The 22341-nt window shown below is 34.6% G+C and overlaps 1 protein-coding gene across 9 annotated transcripts in view; it reads right to left on the bottom strand.

Annotated features, from left to right (window-relative positions):
* Positions 1-22341, bottom strand: part of WASF1 (WASP family member 1) — a 68322-nt gene that overhangs the window by 3005 nt on the left and 42976 nt on the right. For 3 of the 9 annotated variants that reach the window (XM_058566471.1, XM_058566472.1, XM_058566469.1), the window contains exons 2-7: positions 17721-17881; positions 10500-10634; positions 5276-5429; positions 4002-4146; positions 2361-2533; positions 561-740 (exon numbers count right to left, since the gene is read on the bottom strand). In XM_058566471.1, the coding sequence (XP_058422454.1) occupies positions 561-740; positions 2361-2533; positions 4002-4146; positions 5276-5429; positions 10500-10634; positions 17721-17853 (920 nt within the window). In that variant the 5' untranslated portion in view covers positions 17854-17881. Of the gene's footprint in view, positions 1-560; positions 741-2360; positions 2534-4001; positions 4147-5275; positions 5430-10499; positions 10635-11128; positions 11306-17720; positions 17882-18484; positions 18650-22341 lie in introns of those variants that run through there. The other 6 variants (XM_058566470.1, XM_058566467.1, XM_058566468.1 and 3 more) reach the window with 6 other exon arrangements.

Raw genomic sequence — 22341 nt, 5'->3', positions numbered from 1 at the left:
TATTAAAAAATTTATAATTTGGATAACAATGGACAAAAACTTCAAAATAGCTTTACTCAAAGATTATTATGAGCAACTGCCTATTCTCTCTCAATTTCTTAGACTATTTCCGCTAATATCAATTAACACAATCACATCTTTGGTTCCCATTTTAGTCTCTTACACATTCCAAAAATTCTTAATTTTTATTAATATACTACATATCATGTGCTTGATAACAGAGCTATAAATAAAATGAAATACATTTTAATCTTTAAAGTAAATTCTCATTAGCTAAATTTTCCCAAAAGAATGTGTCTGCTTTTATCCGAGGTCGGCAAATTACATCCCACAGGCCAAATCTGATCTGCTCCTTGTTTATGTAAATAAACTTTTGCTGAAACACAAACATTCATTTGTTTATGTATACTCTATGGCTGCTTTCACACAACAACGGCAGAGTTGAGGAGTTGTGACAGAAACCATACATCCCCAAAGGCTAAAATATTTACTATCTAGTCCTTTAAAGAAAAAGGTTACCAAGCCCTGAGCTAAAACATCATGTGCTTGTCCCAACATACCTGATACAGGTGGGTATGGGTTTTGCATCTCCTGCTCCATGCATTGGTGGAGGTGGAGGTGGTTCATGTGGTCTGACTAAGACTCTTTCCTCAGCTCTAGTCAGAAGCTCACTCATCTGACTAAATGGCAAGGCAGAAAGTGAATAAGATCCATCCATGTGATCCACATACGTCTGAGGTCTAAAAAAAATACACAATATCAGTGTATTTTTCTTGAATTACTGGTGTAGTGAAGTGTTCTACATGAGATATTTAAGGTTTATCCTTTGAATGCCAATATTTTAACCACTTTTAAGAAACTTCTTTCAGAAATTTATTACATTCATCCTGCTTTTAAAACAAAGAATGCTGCTCACAATGCAACCTTTCCGTGCTGATTCAGGTTTATTATTATAATGACCTTCAGTTATTGTATTACTTTATAATACTAATTCAATTCACAAGGTTAAAAAGTATTTCTCATAGAATCTTATAAACAAGAAAAGAAAATAACTTTTAGCAAATTGTGTTCAAAGCTATCTGCCCCTCTTTCATTTCTTCTTTACAACAAGATGCCAATGACAAAAAGCTACAAGATGAAAACCAGCATTTTCTACCAGCAGGATATCTTGCTGCTCTCTTACACCTAAATGAATTCCAAATGTGTTGTACCCAGGGAGAAAGGCCTCCCTGATGCTAGCACCACAAAGATGGCAAACTACATTGTTTTCGTCTTTTTGGTGTTTTCAAAGGTGCTGGGATTCTCAGAAAATAGCTGAGCAACATGTGACTTAAGATCAGATTTAAGCAAAATATTAGATACTTTGAGCATGTGAAGGTTTATAAATACATACCAATTGTAGTGCCTGCTGGGGACAAAGTTGGATTTAAAAGATGTGCACAAAGCAAGTTAGAAATTATTGTACTTACACTACCGGGTGAGCTAAATACCTTAATAGTAGTAGAAATAAATGTTTGTCTATAGATTATTAATTTTTTAAAAAGTCTCAATTCTTCAGTCTTTCTTTCAGTAAAGCATAAAGATAAATAGTATCTTACATATATATTACTCCTGAAATAGGCCAAGATATTTCACACTTATGGCCCAATAATTTACATGTATTATTCAAAAGAAAACCTTAAGCTCTTTTCCATTCAAAAATCAATAACTATAAAATATATAATAACTATCATCAATCAACTATACACAAACTTCTTCACAGAGAGATGCTAGTATAATGTATAAGCATAATATATATTTAAGTATAATACTTAGGGCACCTGGCTACTGAGAAAGGAAAAGAACCTATTCTATATTTCTACAAAAGGGGATGAGTAATTTTTTTGAAAGTCCTGATATATCTGAGGTGGGAGATGTAGCATAGAAAGGAAGTCAGGGGAAAGAAAAAGGAACAAAATATAACCCTTTCTCAACTCCTATTTTATATGTAATGAATCAATAACACCTCAAAAAAATCTGAGACCCTATTCCTCTACTATGAAATTCTAGCAGACTCTGACTGAAACGTTGCAAGGGAGTTGAGACTTCAGATGAAAGCTAAAATAACCCTCAAGATCATCTACTCCAACCATCACCACTTTCTACAGATGACAAAACTAAAGCCCAGGTATGAAAATGACCTGCCCAGGACCAGACTTCAGTAGGCTCACAGTGGTCAGGGTTTCGAAATCATCTCTATACTTATAACAGGGTCTGCCAGTTCAACAGTTCAGGACCTAAGACTTAGAGGCACAGATATTAGAAATAAAGCCAGTGTTTTATCATTCATTTTGTTAAAAAACAAACAAAAGAAAAGAAACCTTGTTTCAAAATGAGAGGCTGGGCCATTAGCAACTTCAATATGCTTATGTAAGAGATTAGCATCATCTTCAGCCAGCTCTGGACCTTGGGCCAGCTTCTGCCATTCTCTCCGCCTGTCATGAGGCGCTCTTGGCACTTTTTCTGGTTCATGAGGACGATCTAGATTTTTCTGCTATAACAGATGTATTAAAACAAAGCCAAATGCTGAAGTGCTAAGTTTTTAAAAAGAGGTTAACAATCAAAATTCTAACATCAATATTGAGAAAGACAATGTCATCATAATATGGTAAATAAAGTAACACAGAGACGGTTCATTTGTACATTTAGAGCTAAATCTTAGCTAGTTTGCTTGTAATCCCCGTTTGTCATGTTTTCTTAACCTCTAATTGCATTGATGCATGAGACAAAAATAGTATGCCTAAGTAATAAAATTTGAGGTCAGAAAGTCCTTTCAGATGAAAAGAGATTCACCAACTCTGCTACCACATCTATTAGTTTTTGCTGTAATGAGTGAAATTTCTACCATTAACGGCACTGTCTACCTCTAATCAAAACCTGAAAAATTTACTAAGGTTAAGTTATCTGGGAAGCCACCAATTAGCTGGCCAATACATTAGAGAAAATCCAATCGTCCAATTAACCCATAATAACTCTTGTCAATAGAAAACAGGGTATTTGAAAAATAAAACGAAAAGTGATTCCAGTTGTAGAAGAAAGTATAGAAAGATCTCGAGTAGGTGTAACCAAGTCAAATGCCCAAAGGGGCCAAGCAGATAACATACATGAATGAAGGGTCAGGTATAAGAGGAGGACTGCAGTGAACTAGATAGGCATGTCCATTTGAAGCATACCAATTCAAAAATTTTAACACCACTGTGTTTGTTGGACAAAACACTACTTGCAGGTGTAATCTGGGCTGCCAGTCACCAGTTTGGAAACTCTAGCTAGAACACTGGGATACCGTTTAGTGTAGAAGATAACAACATGAAGGCATTATGGGGAAGAGGGGCAAAAGTAGAGATAGCTACAAGAGAAACAGAGGGATGATGAAGACAGACTTTGTCTCCATCATAATTCTGCCTAAATCCAATTTTGTTTCCTCCTTCTATATTTCTAGTTATCATTAACATGGAATAAAGCAAATCCAAGTGAATTTTATTAGAAGTGGAAAATGACAATACAGCAGACAGATAAAAGGAATTTAGTGATAAAATAACAACTTTTCCAAAACATTTAGGATATGCTCTGTGGTAAGAAAATATTAGCTTAATTTACTTTACTCATATCTGCACAATATTCCTTTGTTCCTTCTTACCAGAATGCCTTTCTCCTCCCTGGTCCACTTAATTCCTGTTTGTTCCTCAAGCTTTGTTGGAAGTGTTTACCAACCTTGTCCTCTGTCTAAAGCAGGTGCTATTTTGTGCTACCCAAACCCTCCATGCATACCCCTGTTATGGCACTCATCATACCATATTCTAATAATCTAATTGCTCATCTGCTCCCCATTAGACTGTGATCTTTCTGTGTGGTTATAAAGACCTCAGTATTTGACTACATGGACTCAATAAAATAAAACTGTCCAAATACAGGATTAATAAAGTTCCACATATGCAATAAAACACAAATACACAAAAACTAACTTCAATTCTTTCAATCTCTTGTAATACCTTCTGCTTCCTCTTTTCCTTCCTCTTATCCTCTGTATCTTGCAACATTTTTTCTTTCCATAGATCAAAGAAATATGAAGGATTGGTATAAAACTTCAAACCTTCTTTACCATCATCTCTGAAATATAAAATATCAATTAAAATATACATTAGTAAGACTTAGGCAATCAGAATAGAAATAATTTTATTGAAATGTTTTTTCTCTTACATTAATAAAATACAGTATGTGTAAAAATACTGGCAAAATAACTTAGAATACTACATCAAGAAAATATTTCTCACAAATCAGACAGGAAACTAAGGGAAATGGAAAACTAGATGTTTTTCAGAGTTGGTGTTAATAATTTAAAGTACAGCTGGACTATTTTCATCCCTAACTTTTGCTAAATACCAAGTTTTCTAAAAGTCCTTTTGGAAATTTCAATAATTACAAATGGTTCTGCTAAAGGTAAAAGCCTGAAAGGCTATTCTAAATAAAAACATTTAGAATAGAGAAATTGTTCAGGGTTTCTGCCAATACTCTAATTTACTTATTATCTTACAAAAAAAAAATCATTCTTGTAATAACAGTTATATCCAATGACTTGCATAGTGACAGTTTCAAACAACTATCTGAATACCATTTTATTCAGGACATATGTTGTGCATCTTAAATTACCATTTAACAAATCACGTGAAAGGACTCCAAAGAAAGGCTGAATAATTCCAGATTTTATTTTAAATGGTAAAAAGCATTTTTAAAGCAGATACTACACTCTCATTATGTAAAAATTTAATGCATATAGATCAAGAGTAGACAAGAACAAGCAAAAATAATTTTGTTAGTGTGGTGGAATTTTGAGCTCTTTATTTTTTATTTTCCATCTGATTAGAAATTAAAGAGACAGTAACAATTCCTTGTCCCTTCATATTAATAAGTTTGCCATTGGCTTTTCTTAATTATACTTGTCAAAACAACTCCCTTGAACAAGTCTCGTCTTTTGCATGCCAGAACCTTGGGAACTCACCTAGTAAATAAAGCAAAAATTTTCTAAAAGTGATGGATAAGGAGGGTTCTCTGTGTTGGTCAGAAGCCCAGTGAAATTATCCAATTTATCCAATAAATTATCCAATTATTTAAATTATCCATTACCCAAATTATCCAATAAATACTGTTTGGGGATTTAGCATTTGAAGGTAGACTGCTACCCATTTGAACTTGAAGTCTGAGATAAATAACCAGCCTTCTTATTTATTAGCCTACTGACCTATAAGGAGTGAGTATATTGAGAGGTGGAGGCTGTTCACAGACATCATATGTCTCCTGTAATGGAATAGGCAAAGTCTTGCGGTCGAAGAGCTGCTGATCTTGAATTGTAGAACTTCGGAAAGCTTTTCTCATTGTTATATCTTGCAAAGACACTAAAACAAAAATCGAAAATGTATTTTGTTTATTTTACTAAGATGATTTAACATAAGGACAAATTCACATACTGCATTTGTTTAAAACTCAGCATGGCTCAGGAGGTTGTGACCGTAGTGGCTTATGAATCAGGAACCATATTTTAAACGCTCTATGCCATATCATTTTGTGCCTAATTTTCCCAGTCAGCTGGGTTTTAATGCAATCTTCGATTTCTAAGGCTCAGAAGGCTTTAATGACATGTGAAGCCTATCTACATTTCCCACCAAATATACCTTTTTCTTTTCTCTACTTGCCGTCCTCAGTCCCTACCAACCTACGATCTCTTCGTTTCTATAATCTTTCTTTCTCATCACCCTTTATTGCTTTTATTTAGCTTATACCAACAACACTGAAGGAATTAGTTATCAGTGGCATTCTGAGCTAAACACACTGTTGACTTTTATGCTATATAGACTATAAATATTGTAGATATACTATAAAGTTAAACTTTAAAGAAAATACTTTCAAGTATTGGGAAATCTATATTATTGTCTATTTCACTTATCTTTTATCTTATACTATAAGGATCTCTCCTTAACTATAAGCTCTTGAAGACTGAGACTGTCTCGTACGTTAGTATCTCCAGTAACTAGCACAGCCCTATTACACTATGATGACTTAAAATGACTTCATTTACTCATTTTCTTCTGGACTATGTAGCATGTTAAAACTAAGAAATGTACCAAAATACTACATTCTTAACTCTTAGAGTAACTTCTCGATATTAAAAAATTAGGTGACTTCTTACATATTTATCATGGCTTTAAGAATACAGATAAATGCTTTATACCATAGCAAGGTCAGTACTAAACAGTCATAATTCTTAAATTACTCTTCTCCCTAAAATAGTATCTTTATCATCCTCGCAAGTAAAACTGACTTAAACATGAATGTTTGGATCTATGGAATAGGTAGAGCAGCGAGGCTGGCTATGCAATGGCCACACCATGACTGCAGTACCAGCAATCCCACTGCTCCATGACTTGTAACACACTTAAAAACACTAAATTAATATTCAGAAAAAGAAAAAAGTTTTTTCTATCACTAAAGAGTAGTATGAGAGATATTTAATGAGTACACACTATATGTGCTAGATGCTTTAATTTTTATTTTATCTTTACAATTTAATGAGATGGGAATTATTATTCTATTTTTTTTTACAATTTTATTTATTTATTTTTTTCCCCCAAAGCCCCAGCAGATAGTTGTATGTCATAGCTGCACATCCTTCTAGTTGCTGTATGTGGGACACGGTCTCAGCATGGCCGGAGAAGTGGTGCGTCGGTGCGCACCCGGGATCCGAACCTGGGCCGTCAGCAGTGGAGCACGAGCACTTAACCGCTAAGCCATGGGGCCGGCCCTATTATTCTATTTTTATTTTTATTTTTTATTTTTTGAGGAAGATTAGCCCTGAGCTAACATGTGTCGCCAATCCTCCTCTTTTTTGCTGAAGAAGATTGGCCCTGGGCTAACATCTGTCCCAATCTTCCTCTACTTTATATGGGATGCCGCCACAGCATGGCTTTGATAAGCAGCGCATAGGTCCGCACCGGGGATCTGAACCTGCGAACCCCAGGCCACCAGAGCGGAGCACACGAACTTAACTGCTACGCCACTGGGCCGGCCCTGTTATTATTCTATTTTTAAACATAAGAAAACCAAGGGTAGGAAACATTATATAACTGGCCACAGCAAAATAGTTAATAAGCAGTAAAGCCAGAATAGAAAACTCAGATCTGTTTCCCTTTGAGGCTGACCCTTTTGCCACAATACCACATGCTGTTCCTCTGGCTCCTGTCAGAAATGGCCTCTGTTTTCTACCATCAAAATGGATCAATTTTTGTCACTCTCTCACCCCACTTATTAACCCTAAGTACGTAACCAGATGGACTCTAGTGTTTAATCTCCAAAAACTTTCTTAGTAAGGGATGTAAAGACCATGTAAGATAATAAGCACTTTTCTATCTTCAACTCCTCTCATTTATCATTTGTCTTATTTGTTAACAGACCACTGTGACAAAACCCCTTCCAGCTGCCAACAATGACATCTGTTATTATTTGAACAGTATTATGTAGCACAATAAATTAGCACAATATGTTTGTAAACATAACCGAATTAAATATAATTGTATGGGTCTGTTCAAAAACTCATTTTTTATATACTTTCTGAATTAGATTGGTAGTTCTCACTATTACTTACTATTTAATGGTAACTAAAAACCCAAAAATATTGATATTACACTCTGTAATTTAGTATTGTAGTCATAATGTTATTTTGTTTGAACTCTTACTGAGCTTAAAAATCTAGATTAAATAACTTTGAAATTCCTTCCACTCAACAACCCCAAAACAATTTCAAATTAAGTAGTTCAGCTTTTAGATTGTGAATTCTTCCCCAATGCTCCATATAATTTTAAAGGAAACTATAAACAATTCTGATAATTGCTGGTACTTTAAGTTTTTTTAAACATTTAACCACATCTTAAGTTATTTACTCGTATCTATATTTTCGTTTTCAATTTTAATGGGAGTGCTAAGGTATCTGTTAAAATTTAACAGTATTTTGAAACTGAATGTTAATTTTTATTTCTGTAAATATATTGAACTGCCTGTGTATTTCTGTATTATTAGATGACATATTTATAATTTAAATGTTTGAGTTATTTTAAAAAGAAATTTTGGATATAAATGATATATTTGAGAGTATGGCCATAAATACCTTCTCATCACTAGCACTGATTTTATTTCAAGAATTTCATGAAGTGTAACTAATGTACATGTACATGCTTCAAATGGTACCACCAAGAAAAACAACTCACAGAATAGGAGAAAATATTTGCAAATCATATATCTGGATAAGGGACTTGGAACCAGAATATATAATTCTTATACCTCAACAATAAAAAGAAAAATAATCCAATTTAAAAATGGGAAAAGGATCTGAATAGACATTTCTCCAAAGAAGATACACAAATGGCTGCTAAGTCATTTAAACCCTGGTTTTAAATCTTAGCTCTACCACTTCCTGCTGGGTGACTTGCCTCTAAATGGCTCAGAAGCCATGAAAAAATGCTCAACATCGTTAGTCATCAGGGAAATGCAAATACATCTACAACATAAACCAACATTAAAAACCTTATGCTAAGTAAAGGAAGCCAGTCACAAAAGACCACATATTGTATGATTACATTCATATAAAATGTCCAGAATAGGCAAATCCATAGAGGCAGAAAGTAGATTAGTGATTGCCAGAGGCTGAGGGGAAGGAAAGATGGGGAGTGACTGCTAAAGGGTATACAGTTTCTTTTTGGAGTGATGACAATGTTCTAAAGCTGACTGTGGTGATAGCTGCATAACTCTGACTATACTAAAAACCACTGAATTGTACACTTATACCGTAAATGGGTTAATTGTAGGGTATATGAAATATATCTCAATAAAGCTGATCAAAAAAAAAGTACTATTTTGGTTTTTTCACATCCAGGCATGTGCGTTTATATCTTTGCAAGCAGTAGACGCTTAGCATGGTAAGTATTTGTCTTTCCTTATTTAGGCTTTAAATCAGGTTATGTCAAAAGAAGTTGGTTCAATCACTAAGACATCTATCATTAACATTCTTCTTGCTTCTTCCAGTGATACCCTTTAATATTTTTATTGTTCCAAGTTTAGATCTATTATATAACTTGCATTTATACTAAAAATGTTATTCAACAAAAAAATACTCTGAAGAGAGGGTTATAGCAGATTTACATCCAATAATTCTCTAGGGTAGGGGCTGGCCCGGCGGCATAGTGATTAAGTTCGCGTGCTCCACTGCGGCAGCCCAGGGTTTGCAGGTTCGGATCCCCGGCGCAGACTAACTCACCACCTGTCAAGCCATGCTGTGGCGGCATCCCATATAAAGTAGAGGAAGACAGGCACATGTTAGCCCAGGGCCGATCTTCCTCAGCAAAAAGAGAAGGACTGGCAACGGATGTTAGCTCAGGGATAATCTTCCTCACCAAAAAAAAAAAATTCTCTAGGGTAGATAAGTGAAAATTATGTTCTTAGTAGTTTCATTTCTTTTCGTAAAAAAAAAAAAAAAAAAAATACAGAAAGAAGAGTTTGAGAAACTTCAGCATTCAATGTATTTTATCAAGGCATGAAATGTTGTTTTACTACTAAAGTTTCTACCATTACTTCAGCCTGTAATGTGGTTTTTTAACTTGATATCCCTAGTTTAATACTCAGTACAGAAGATTTTTGTCCTACATACTGGCAATTTGGTTCTTTTGGAAATGTTCATTTAAAGTGAGAAGCAACATGCAAATAATTAGATCAGATTTTAGCAATTTAAAAATATTCGCACACAAAAGCATATTAAAAGGAATTACAGGGGGCCAGCCCATGGTGCAGCGGTTAAGTTCACGTGTTCCACTTCAGTGGCCCAGGGTTTGCCGGTTTGGGCATGGACCTACTCACCGCTCATCAAGCCATGCTGAGGCGGCATCCCACATAGAAAAGCTACAACTCTACAACTATGATACACAACTATGTACTGGGGCTTTGGGAAGAAAAAAGAAAAAGAGGAAGATTGGCAACAGATGTTAATACAGGGCCAATCTTCCTTAAAAAAAAAAAAAAGGACATTCTTACAGAATCAATCCTAAGAATTTCAGGTAATCTTCAAATAATTTTTATTTCTACGACAAAAGTATACAAATAAATTGTAAGGGAGAAAAGAAAAAAGAAAGAGAATGGAAAAAAAGTCTGGCTAAAGATTTTTTTACGCCAAAAAACTAAGAGCTATTTAGTATACCAAAAGGAGAGGTAAAAAAAGACAAAAAGAGCAGAAAAGAAAAGCCAGGAGAGTCATGCTAATGGCATTTATAGATAATTCACTGATTCATTACAACATATACACCAAAGGTCATGGGTAAAAAAAGACTTGTAATAAATTCATGTTTAATACTGTTCTTAAATATATCACTTATCTCGCCCAACCTAAAGCATGTATGTGAAAGAAAATATGATATGAACAAACTTACATTCTTCTTCTTTAGGGTCAAGCTGTGTAACACTAACAGATAAACGGTCCACACGTTCTTGTAATGAATTAACTCTGAAGGAAAAACTATGTGCTTCATTGAATAATTCTCCAAATATATCTTCAGCATATTTACCTAAGCAAAAATAAAACACGTACCATAAAATCTAATGTGATCAGAGATAAATATCAAACAACTTAACATTTACAAGTGTTGTCCTGATGGATTTGGCATTTACAGTCATGCGTCACTTAACAATGGTGATACGGCCTGAGAAACGCACCATTAGGCAATTTCGTTCTTATGTGAACATCACCGAGTGTACTAAAGAAGAACAAAATTTGCCACCTCAAAATGTGTCTCTTTAACATGAGAATTATTTTAGGCTGATTATTTTTAAGAAATAAAAGACTCAGAAAGTTTTTCTTGTTGCCTCCCCGTTAACTGCCTAAAAGAATTTATATTAAAAAACCTGTGTCAGAAAGCAAGCTATCAACTTAGTATAACATGAACTGGGTAGTAGACAGGGAGGAACCTAGAAGAGCCTGTTTGTTGGGCTCCCCTCTGCGTTATTCTGTTTCTGTGTGGCCAAACGCTTGTTTTTCAAACCTTTGCTCCTTTTCACCTACCTGTGAATTGCCTTCCTTTCCTTTGAAGTCCCTGAGTCTCGCTACCCCCAACATCTTCTTTTCTCTGTAGCTGAGGATGGCATTTAAGGTGAGGGCTTCGGCCATTTTGTCGAGTTACTCCGTGTTCCTGAGTTTCTCCCATGTATACATGTTATTAAACTTTTGTTTGTTTTTCTCCTGTTAATAGGTCTTATGTCAATTACCTAGAAGGGCAGAGGAAAATTTCTTCCTCCCCTACAGTACTTATACAAACCTAAAAAATACAGCTTACTACACACCTAGGCTATCTGGTACTATTTCATGGGACCACCATCATACATGTGGTCCATTGTAGACGGAAATGTCGTTATGCAGTGCATGACTGTATTTGGAACTAGTTTAAACTTTAAACCCTAGCCTAAAGTAATCCAATGGTGACAGAATGAAAAAACAACACAAACCCAGGGAAATCTGGTTTAAAATACTAGTTCTACCATTTCTTGCAAGATGACGTGTCTAAAATGGAAATACTCTACCTGCTTTACACTGTCTTTACCCATCTGTTGAGGGTTAGAAAAGATTATGATGTAAAAGTACATACAAATAATAATCCCAAATTAGCATTCATAAATAGACTTTATACTAGAACTTAATCTCAGGCCAAGTGGCAGAATCCCACATTCTTCAAAAGTCTAATAGGTGACCTGTCTCAGGTATGCCCAAAAACATTCTGAAAATTTATGAGATTATTTTACATTCTCTCTTGTTCCGGTTTCTTAAAAAAATCATCATAAATCTAAAATCAGTGTATTTCTCCAGTTATGTAAATTTCCATTGCTGAAAAGAATAAGCCAAAATAATCCTGTTCTGAAAGGAGAAAAAGAATAGAAATTTCTATCTACTAAATAAGCCAGGGAGAAGTTTTAGACAACCTATAATGAAAAAATTTTCAAGTGTATTTAGAACATATACATTAACGCATACATAAAACATAAAAATGAGTCAATTACTATCTATACCTTTGAATTAAAAAAAATTGATGGTTTTCCTAAATCAAGACATTTTAGACCCAAGCATACTGTCTAGGTTAAATCTAGCTCAAAAGTAATCTCTATTGAGACAGTTCTTGTGACAGAGAAGTAATAAACATTTGTTAAATGAATTCCTTAATCATACCAGTTTATATTTGAATAATGCTGCATTGTTTTCAAAGCATTTCAATATATTATCAGTTAAATCAACCAACATTTACTGAGAGCTCACTCTGTGCCAGGTAGGTAGGTGTATGACCTACAAGACACCAAAAAGTAAAACATAAAAAACTCCTGTTCTAGAAGATTTTATAATCTTTAAAAAAAAAATCAGAACTTTCATCTCTCTATAATGAATCAGGAGAAAAAAGATAGTTTATATATACTCATATATACTCATTCACTCAAATATATTCTTGAAAACGAACTGAAAACGTCTTATGTACTAGACACTGTACCAGACCCTGAAGACATAAAAATCATGAGAAGAAGGTCTCTGCCATTGATGAGTTTTGAATAGAGGAAAAAGATATTTAAACAAATATGAAAAGCAATTTAATAAATAAGTCCAAATCTTTGCTCCATTTTCTTTGAGACCTTGGTATCAATTTCCTCACCTGTAAAATAGGGATAAAAATATCTGCTTCAAAGAAAAGTTACAGTCAAGCGCCGCATAACGACGTTATGTACAATGGTGGTCACATAAGTTCAGTACCATACAGCCTAGGTGTGCAGTAGGCTACACCAACTAGGTTTGTGTAAGTACACTCTATGATGTTCACACAATGACAAAATCACCTAACAACACATTTCTCAGAACATTATCCCTGTCGTTGTGCGATGCATGACTGTATAAGAAAAGGAGACACAGTGAACAACGGGCCTGGTAGAGCACATGATACAGGGAAGGAGCTCAACAACAGGTGGCTCTTACTACAATATGAAGTAAGAGCCACAGAGCACAGAGATAGAAGCACCTAACTTCTGGGTGTGGGATGGTGTTCAAGATACTTCCAGAGGCACACAGTGTCTCTGGCAGATAAGGGACGCAACCTAAGTGGAAGAAAACGCAGATATAAAGTTATTCATTTATTCAAAGAATGTTAGGGATACAAATGCTAGGGATACAGAGAGGGTAGAGAGAATTTCATCCCTAAAAGAGCTTAGTTTAAACAGGGATCCTATTATAGTCTGTATACCACCTGAAATTATATGTGGATTTTTAAACGCATTTGCATTTTTGTGGAGAGAGGGCCCATAGTTTTTTAATAGATTTTTAAAAAGTCTATACACCCCCTGCCACAAGTTTAAGTGCCAAAGTACTTCAATGGATACGATAAACATCCTATCCTTTCTCTTTTCATATCCCTTCTTACTTTCCAAATGTACCTCCTCCTTCCCTCCCAGAGAGAGGTGACAAGAAGAAAGTTTGCAATGTAAAATTGATTGTGTATGTATCTGAATTTCAACTCATCTTAAATTTATTATATTACTTCTCTATTCAAGAACCTACAAGGTCTCATTATCTATGACATTGAAATCTAAATCCTCTCATCTAACATTCTGTGTCTTCCATAATCAGTCTCCACCATATTTATCCAGTATCGTTTGTCGCTTTAATCCCCCTTATATATTTATTTTTGCCTCTATTTGTCTAATTCTTCAAGCAAGTTGAAATGCCTTCCTTCCTCCTCCCTCTCCACTTTCCAAATTCTTTTGTTCCTTTAAAGGCCCAATTCAATTCACATTTCACTCAGCAACCCTCCTCTAATGAATTCATCTTATGTTTCTCTCTCTTTTCTCAGTTCCTATAATCTAAAACTCATGATTTTAATTATATACACGCTCACACTATTCAGAATTGTTTCAATATTCATCATATTCAACTCTTCAACTAAGTGGGGTATGTTCTTTTGGGACAAGAACCATGTAAGCTTTATCACACAGCAAAGTATTCAGCGTTATCTGTCCACTGTCTGTCTATGTATCTAATGTCTTATCGAGTCAATCTATTTATCCATCCTCCTACCCATCTACCTTGCTGTCTATCTATTACATTTGCGAACAAGAAGTAGGTTCTATCAGCTCATCTTGGCAGCATGAACTGACTATACTCAACAAGAGGAAGGCCTTGGGAAGAGAGAATGGTTAAGAGATCCCTCAGGTAATTAGAGGCCCAATGGTTGTTAAGTAAGACAAAAATAAAATGGGAAAGAATCTTGGTATAGCAGAAGAAATTTACATAAGGTGAATTCTAGGTTTTCAGTAGTTATCTATTATAAAACAGATTGTGTTCTACTATGAAAAAAAACTGGGATGTAAATTTTTTTGAGGAAGAGGTCAGGAGGATGTTCAGGCTCAAGCAATGCTGAGTCCTGCGGTTTACCTTCATTGCTCTGTTTTCTAGCACTTCTGGTGCTAATGGCACCAAAGTAAAAATCTCAATTACCTAGAACTATTTTTGAAAGCCAAGTTCTCAAAGTAATTCAGACATTATTTAATGCATTAATTATTATTTTAACTCTTTTGGATGGAAACGGATATAAAATCTATTCTAAGCTTCCCTGTCTTAAGTAGAATGCAAAATTAAACTTAATTTTAACTTTTCTTGAGGATTCACAGTCATGAATTGGTTATGAAAATCAATTAATGTCCTAGGCTAGAAAACAACCTTGAAATGTATAAGAATATTTGCTTTTACATTACAAATAGCCTCTTTCCAGTTTTTATGTTGCTTCTTCCCTTATGTCACTTCTTCCTTTGTATCAACTACTTCTTTTGGCTGGCTTCAGTAATGCCTGCCCCTGTTATCTCTCCTCAAACCTCCTCTTTTAAATGCTCTGAAGCATAAATGTTTGTAAACCACATCATCAAACCTGCATGAACTATCAAAGTAAAAGCAAACATGCTCTGAGAGAGGGATCAATCGGTTCTTTTATGTGCATAGTCTTTAGCGCATGGGCTTGTTTATTCTGGCTATCTAGAGGCTTTTTAAATTTAATTCCCGATTCTCAACTATGGGAAGTGGGAAAGCGGCCAGAGAGCTTAATTCCAGGGCAGTAAACTATTGTTACACCTTGCTACAATATTTTATGGGTTTTCTCATCTCTACAAACTGCTTACAAAATGCCCATATATAGTGTCTGATTTCAAACGTGGAGCATCCAAAACCTACTTCAGTCATATTTTTACAATGTATTTCTATTTTCAGAGTTTAGCTACAACATGACCATGTGCTTGCTGATAAATGGTGCTTGTATGGACTCCATCAGACTTGAAAATTCCTTAAATTTTCACCTTTAGGTTATGTAAGAAATGAGTTAGTACTGCAAATTAACAGCCTTAATCATTATATTAGTTCTAAATTCTATACTGGGAATATACCTAAAACAAGATGCCAGTACTAAACCCAAAATTCATTTTAATTTTAAGAAATATTTTAACCAAATTTATTAATGTCATTTCTATGTTCTTAACGTGTATTTTAATATTAACATGCTGATATACTCATGTACGTGTAGTATATGTAAATTTTATATGAAGTCGTTCACATGTTAGATTCAATTAGTGCTAGACTGCAAAAAAAAGTCAGCAAATGTCTTTAAACAATATAGTTAATCATGTTAATACAATATCTAGGACTCTTTTGACTTGTCTCTCAAGTACATTCTATATTGACTTTCACAAGGAAGAAACAAATAAACAATATAATATGTTAGTGATTCACTGCCAGCAACTAACCTAAAAAAAAGAACCATCAAAAGGGGCAAGGAATACACTTAAATCACTTAAATTCAAATAAACAATCTTTTTTTTTTCTGAGGAAGATTCGCCCTGAGCTAACATCTGCCACCAATCTTCCTTCTTTTTTTTTTTTGGTGACAAGGATTGTTACTGAGCTAACATCTGTGCCCATCTTCCTCTATTTGTATGTGGGATGCCACCACAGCATGGCTTAATGAGCAGTGTGTAGGTCCATGCCTGGGATCCAAAACCACGAACCCTGGGCCACCAAAGTGGAGCATGCAAACTTAACCACTATGCCACCAGGCCGGCCCCCCCAATCTTCATCTTTTTTTGCTTGAGGAAGATTCGCCCTGAGCTAACATCAGTGTCAATCTTCCTCTATTTTGTCTGTGGGTCGCCACCACAGCATGGCTGCCAACGAGTGGTGTAAGTTCGCCCAGGAACTGAAGTGAAGCACATCCAACTTAACCACTAGGCCACGGTGCTGGTCTCTAAACAGCCTTTTAATTTATTCTTACAAATTTCACAGGCAATGTAGAAATTCAGTGCTCTCATCAAGGGCATTCAAATGTAAATTTTTATGTTGCTCCAGCTATATATGTGTATGTCCAAATTCTCTCACTTAAAACAAATTAGATTAACAACCTCTCTTTATCGTGTGCTAAGTACTCCATTATAAAAAGAAAGGACAGGGGCTGGCCCGGTGGCGCAGTGGTTAAGTTCAGCATGCTCTGCTTCAGCAGCCTGAGTTTACAGGTTAGGATCCTGGGGCAGACCTAGACCACTAATCAAGCTATGCTGTGGCAGCGTCCCACATACCAAATAGAGGTTAGCTCAAGGCCAATCTTCCTCACCAAAAAAGTAAAATGTATTAATAAAATTAATTTCATTAAAAAAAACACCAAAGGACAAAAATTAAAAAGAAGAGCCAGTCCTGCCTATAAAGACAATCTATGTGGCAGGGTATGGATGAGAAGATAAATCTAAGACCACTTACAGAATATATCTAAGCGAAGAACATCTTGTTTTATCCTTAAAATGAAATATAAATGTCTTATTAAAAAGCTACGTCTTCAATTCAAAAGATAGACTAGATGTATTGTTTTAATTTTCTAACATTAAATTTAGAATAATGGGAAATAATTTATTTAATTCCTTAACCTAGCAGCTCTGTTCTGTAATCTTATAATGGGAACACACTGCCTGTCTCCTCCCCTACCTGCCCCTTCCGTTGGCCTTTATTATCTGGCCAAACTGCTTGCCTTTCGTCTGTCAGAAGCCAGGTTCACATCATGGTGCATATCAGACTCTTGACTGATATCCTAATGTCCTTTAAACAACTCACTTGACCAACCCAGTCCTCTGATTAGTGACTACCCCACATCTTTCACTTTTAAATATTTGATAATATAAAAATATTTCCCTATGCTAATAAAATATATGTAAAGAGAGAGATACTAGTGTCCCAAAACACAAATAGTTGAAGCCTCTAAAAAAGTAAACAGCAATAACAAGCAGGCAAAAGCACAACTCTGGCCCTACTTTTCATAGATCAAATCATATTTTAAAAACAATCTCAGTAATTCTTATCCATCATGTGATTTTGTTCCTAAGGACTCTGTCCATATTTCCTTTTCCAGAGGAAACATGCAAGGGAAGAAGAAACGATTCTAAAACTCATTAATTTTACTTAAATTTTCAGGATAATTTTTTACTCTTCTCGCCAAATATAAGCCCCCCCCAAAAAAATTAATCACAAGAACATCTTCTTAATACTCTAAAGCATAATATTCTGGTTTGGGAGTAATAATTTTAGTTGATATAAAAATACTTACTTAGGCTACTTAGTTGTCTAATTATATTTGCCAAGGAAATATTGGTTACACATTCCAGTTCATTCTTAATGCCTCTCGGCAGTGCTGTGTGGCACAAGTGCCTAGGATCGATGTTTCTTTTCACTAACGGCATCTTGAGATTAACCTCTGTGCCAATTCACCTAAAGGAAATCAAACAATAAATTAACATTACTCAATTTCAACCAACACAGAGTCAGACCTTATCTTCCACATTTAATAATAAAATATTTGCTAGTGTAAAATGATGAAAATGAAATCACCTGATTGAACAAATCAAAATTTATTTACTAACCTTCTTTCATCTTTAATTATTAGCATGTCAATATTACATAAAACATTAAAAAAACCACCTACTTTCAATGTCAGTTGCCTCATGATGAATTCATTATCACCGTCACTATTATTCTCCTAAAACCACTGTTTTTACTTACAACTAGAGGTTTTGTTCTAGGGAGCTGGTGTGAAAGGTCCTCTCTAAGGAAGTGCCTAAGAGGATTAAAGAAGCTAAAAGAGTAGCATCAAATTTATATTTCCACATAAAAATGTATCAGGCGTTCAATAGCTCAGAGATCAAAGAGTCCAAGTAGCCCTACATTCTCAACCTCATCAAAACCGACCACACCTTTATTTAATTGATTAAAGAGTTCAACCTTCTTTGAATTACAGGCAGTCCTCACATCCCAGGCTTCACATATGCACAAATAACACCAGTTCCCCAACAACATGGTTACAATTTCACTTACCACAGTATATTAACTGTGAATAACTGCATAAACACAAACTTTTTGCTAGCACTTCAGTCCGCAAATCACTATGTTAATTAGAGATGCACGTCATGATCAGTGACCGATCACGTCATTTCTTTTCAAAGTCGGTTGGTGATTGGTCACTCCTCAGCTGCTATTCAACTGCCTACAGACCACAAAGCATGTAGCTCGGTTACCTTCTTGCCAATAAGTAACAAACTCACATGAAACTTTACAAATTTTCTCTGAACAAAAGTTGAAATGCTAAGAAACAAAAGGAACAAAAAATGATAATGCTAGAGGAATTAGTGAAGGCGAACTTATTGACATAATTGAGGAAAGTAGTTGTGACAAAAAGGAAGATATCCCAGAGGAAGTGACGCCAACAGAAAACTTCACATTAAAGGAACTCTCAGAGACATTTCATGGACATTGAAAGTGCAAAGCATGAAATGTTGAAAACTGATCCAAATTTAAGTAGAGAGGAGTAAGACAATTTGCAATGGCACAGAATAGATGCTCACTGCTAGCCCTGCTATTCTAAGTTATACAAGGAGAAGGCAAAGCACTGTTCAAACTACTCCTGATAAGTTTTTTACAAAGAAATAAAACACTAATTCTGTTTCTAATGTTTTATACTACATTGTACTAAATTAATATTACTTTTATTAATTTTTCATTTCCCTATACATTTATAACTAACATAGTAGAGTTTTTAACGTTTTGACAAAATTTTTTAAAGATTATGGAACAACTGTAACTTTTCCCAATGATTATTAAGATTGTTTTGCACAGTTTTAGTTTGTATGGTCATTTTTTGGATCCCATACTACCACGCAAAGTGAGGACTGCCTATAGTTACCTACTGCTAAAAAATGGTTACTAAAGCAAGTAATTTATTATTTACTGAGCTTTAATGACTACCAAATGAAAAGTTTTGGATAAATCTAATTGCATTGAAGTATTACTTATCAATATTCTTTAACAACAAACTTTCGCATGAAATTTGTCTCTTCTTACCTGTTTGTTCAGCATTTTTATATTTTGAAACCTTTTTTAAATTGTACAAAGCAAAACACAGAAACATAGCATACATAGCATACATAGCATACATAGCAAAATTGTACAGCTTGATGATTTAAGCAAACACTCAGGCAACCCCACATAAGAAATAAAACACTGCCTGGACCCCAGAACCCTCCCACTTTGGTCTCCTCTCCAATCACCCTTGCCTTCCTCCTCCCCAAAGGTAACCACTATTCTAACTTTTATAACAAGCATTTCTTGGTTTTTCTTTATACTTTCACCACTTAAGCAGGTAACTCTAAAACTAGAGTTTTGTTTTGATTGCTTTTTGAAGTTTATGTGAATGGAATTATACAGTATGTATTATTATTTTGTCTTGCCCTCTTTATTCAATATTGCATTTATAACATTCATCCATGTTGCTTTGTGTAGATGTAGGATAGGATGTTCATTTTGATTGCTGTGTAATATTCCACTATATGACTACACCACAATTTACTTACCCATTCTAATGTTGATATACATGAGCTGTTTCCAGTTCGAGGCTATTATGAAAAACACTACTATGAACATTCATATACATTTGTCCTAGTGTATACATTTCTGTTAGGAATATACTTTAGGAGAACGGCTAGGTTAAGGACATGCACAGCTTCAACTGTAGATGTCGAACTGTTCCAAAAGTGACTATACCAATCCATACTCCTTCCAGCAGTTTAAGACGCTGCCACCGCTCCACATCCTCACAACACTTGATACTGTCAGTTTTAAAATTCTAGATTCCTACGAGTATGCTGTGGTAACTTATCATAGTTTTAATTTGTTTCCCCAATTGCTAAGGAGTTTAAGTACCTTTTCATATATTCATTGATCTCTTGGATTTTCCTCTTTTGAGAAGTGCCTATTCAATGCTCTTGCCCACTTTCTATTTATCATTTGTTGTGTTAGGGCTGATTTGTAGAACACTAGATATGAACCATTTGAAGATTATATATGATGCAAACATCTTCTCGTGTCACTTGCTATTTCACCTTGATGTCTTTTAATGAACAGGCTTTTATACTCAATATGGTGGAATTTATCAATCTTTTCCTTTTAGGTTTAGTATCAAAGCATATGTTTTGAAATCATTTTCTATAATAAGATCACATATATGATCTTCTACATTATCTCTTAGCTTTGCTGTCTTGCCTTGCACTTTTAATCTATAATTGACGTGGAATTAACTTTTGTGAATGGTGTGAGGTAACAGTCAAGTTTCTTATATATTATTTCAGCACCATTTATTGAAAAGACTATTCTTTCCTCACTGCCCTACAGTGGCACTTTTGTCATAAATCAAGTTTCTATATATTTTTAAATCCATTTTGGGGCTCTATAGTATTCCACTAGCCTATCTACCTAGAGCTAATCACACACTATCTTAACAGAGCTTTACAATAAGTCCTGATATCCAATAGGGCAAGCCCTGCCCCCGGTTCTTTGAAAATGTCCTGGTCATCCTTGGCCCTTTGTATTTCGAGGTGAATTTTAGAATCAGATTATCAAGTTATATACACACACACAAACACACCTATTGGAAATTTGACTCGTACTATACTAAATCTATAGATCATATTAGGGAGTACTGATATCTACAGAACACTGTATCTTCCTATCCATGAACATAATGTGTCCCTCAATTATTTCGGGTTTTTAAAATGTCTCTTAATAATGTTTTACAGTTTTCAGAATAGAAGTCTTATACATCCTTTGTTAGATTTATTTGTATGTATGTGATTATTTTTTGATAATACTGGAATTGCTTGTTTTATTTTCTCTTTATTGTATATATAGAAAATAAATTGATTTTTGTATACTGACCCTATTTCCAGAGACTTTTCTAATTTCTTTTAAATGTACATAATCTATCATATGTGAATAATGATTATCTTTCTAATCCTTATATCTTTTCTTTTTCTTTTTGCCTTATCACACTAGCTAGAATCTTTAATATAATGTGAAATAGAGGTGATGATAGCAAGCATTCTTGTCTTTTTTCCTGAACTGAAAGGGAACGCCTTCAACATTTCACAAGATGCCTGCTATAAAGGTTTTTGTCCTTACTGTTGCTTTATTCTGTAGACATCTTTTAATAGATGAAGAAGAAGGTCCTACATATTCCTAGTTTGCTAAGACTTTTTTTTTGTCATGAACGACACTGATTTTATCAAATGTTTTTCCTACATCTATTATGATGATCGTGTGACTTTCTTCTTTTATTGCTAAGGTAGTGAACTACATTGATTGACTTTTTTATGTTAAACAACTTTGCATACTTGAAATAAACTCAGTTTGATTGAGATGTATGTGGTAGGCAGAATAATGGCCCTCCAAAGCTATCCATGTTCTATTCCCCAGAATCTGTGAATATGTTATATTACATGAAAAAAGGAAATTAAGACAGCAATGTAATTAAGGTTGCTAATGAGCTGACCTCAAAATAGAGAGATTATATGTCTTTTTTTAATATATTGCTGGATTTGGTTTTGATTTGTTACTATGTTTAGTAATTTTTGCATTTATGTTCATGAGAGAAATTGGTCCATTCTCTTCCTTTCGTGTTATGTCCTTGAGAGGTTTTTTGTTTGCTTTGTATTAAGACTATGCTGGCCTAATAAAACAAGTTGGGATATGTTCCCTCTTTCACTATTCTTTGGAAGAATTTGTATAAGATATACGTTATTTTTTTTTAAATCTTCGGTGTAGTTCATCTATGAAACCATTTAGCCTCAAGTTTTCTTTGTGGGATGGTTTAAAATTATGGATTCTTTCTTTAATTGCCATAG

Source organism: Diceros bicornis, chromosome 23, assembly GCF_020826845.1.
Source record: "Diceros bicornis minor isolate mBicDic1 chromosome 23, mDicBic1.mat.cur, whole genome shotgun sequence".
NCBI classification, from domain to species: domain Eukaryota; kingdom Metazoa; phylum Chordata; class Mammalia; order Perissodactyla; family Rhinocerotidae; genus Diceros; species Diceros bicornis.
The sequence above is the reverse complement of the archived record's forward strand: the minus strand, read 5'-3'. Positions and strand labels throughout refer to the sequence as shown.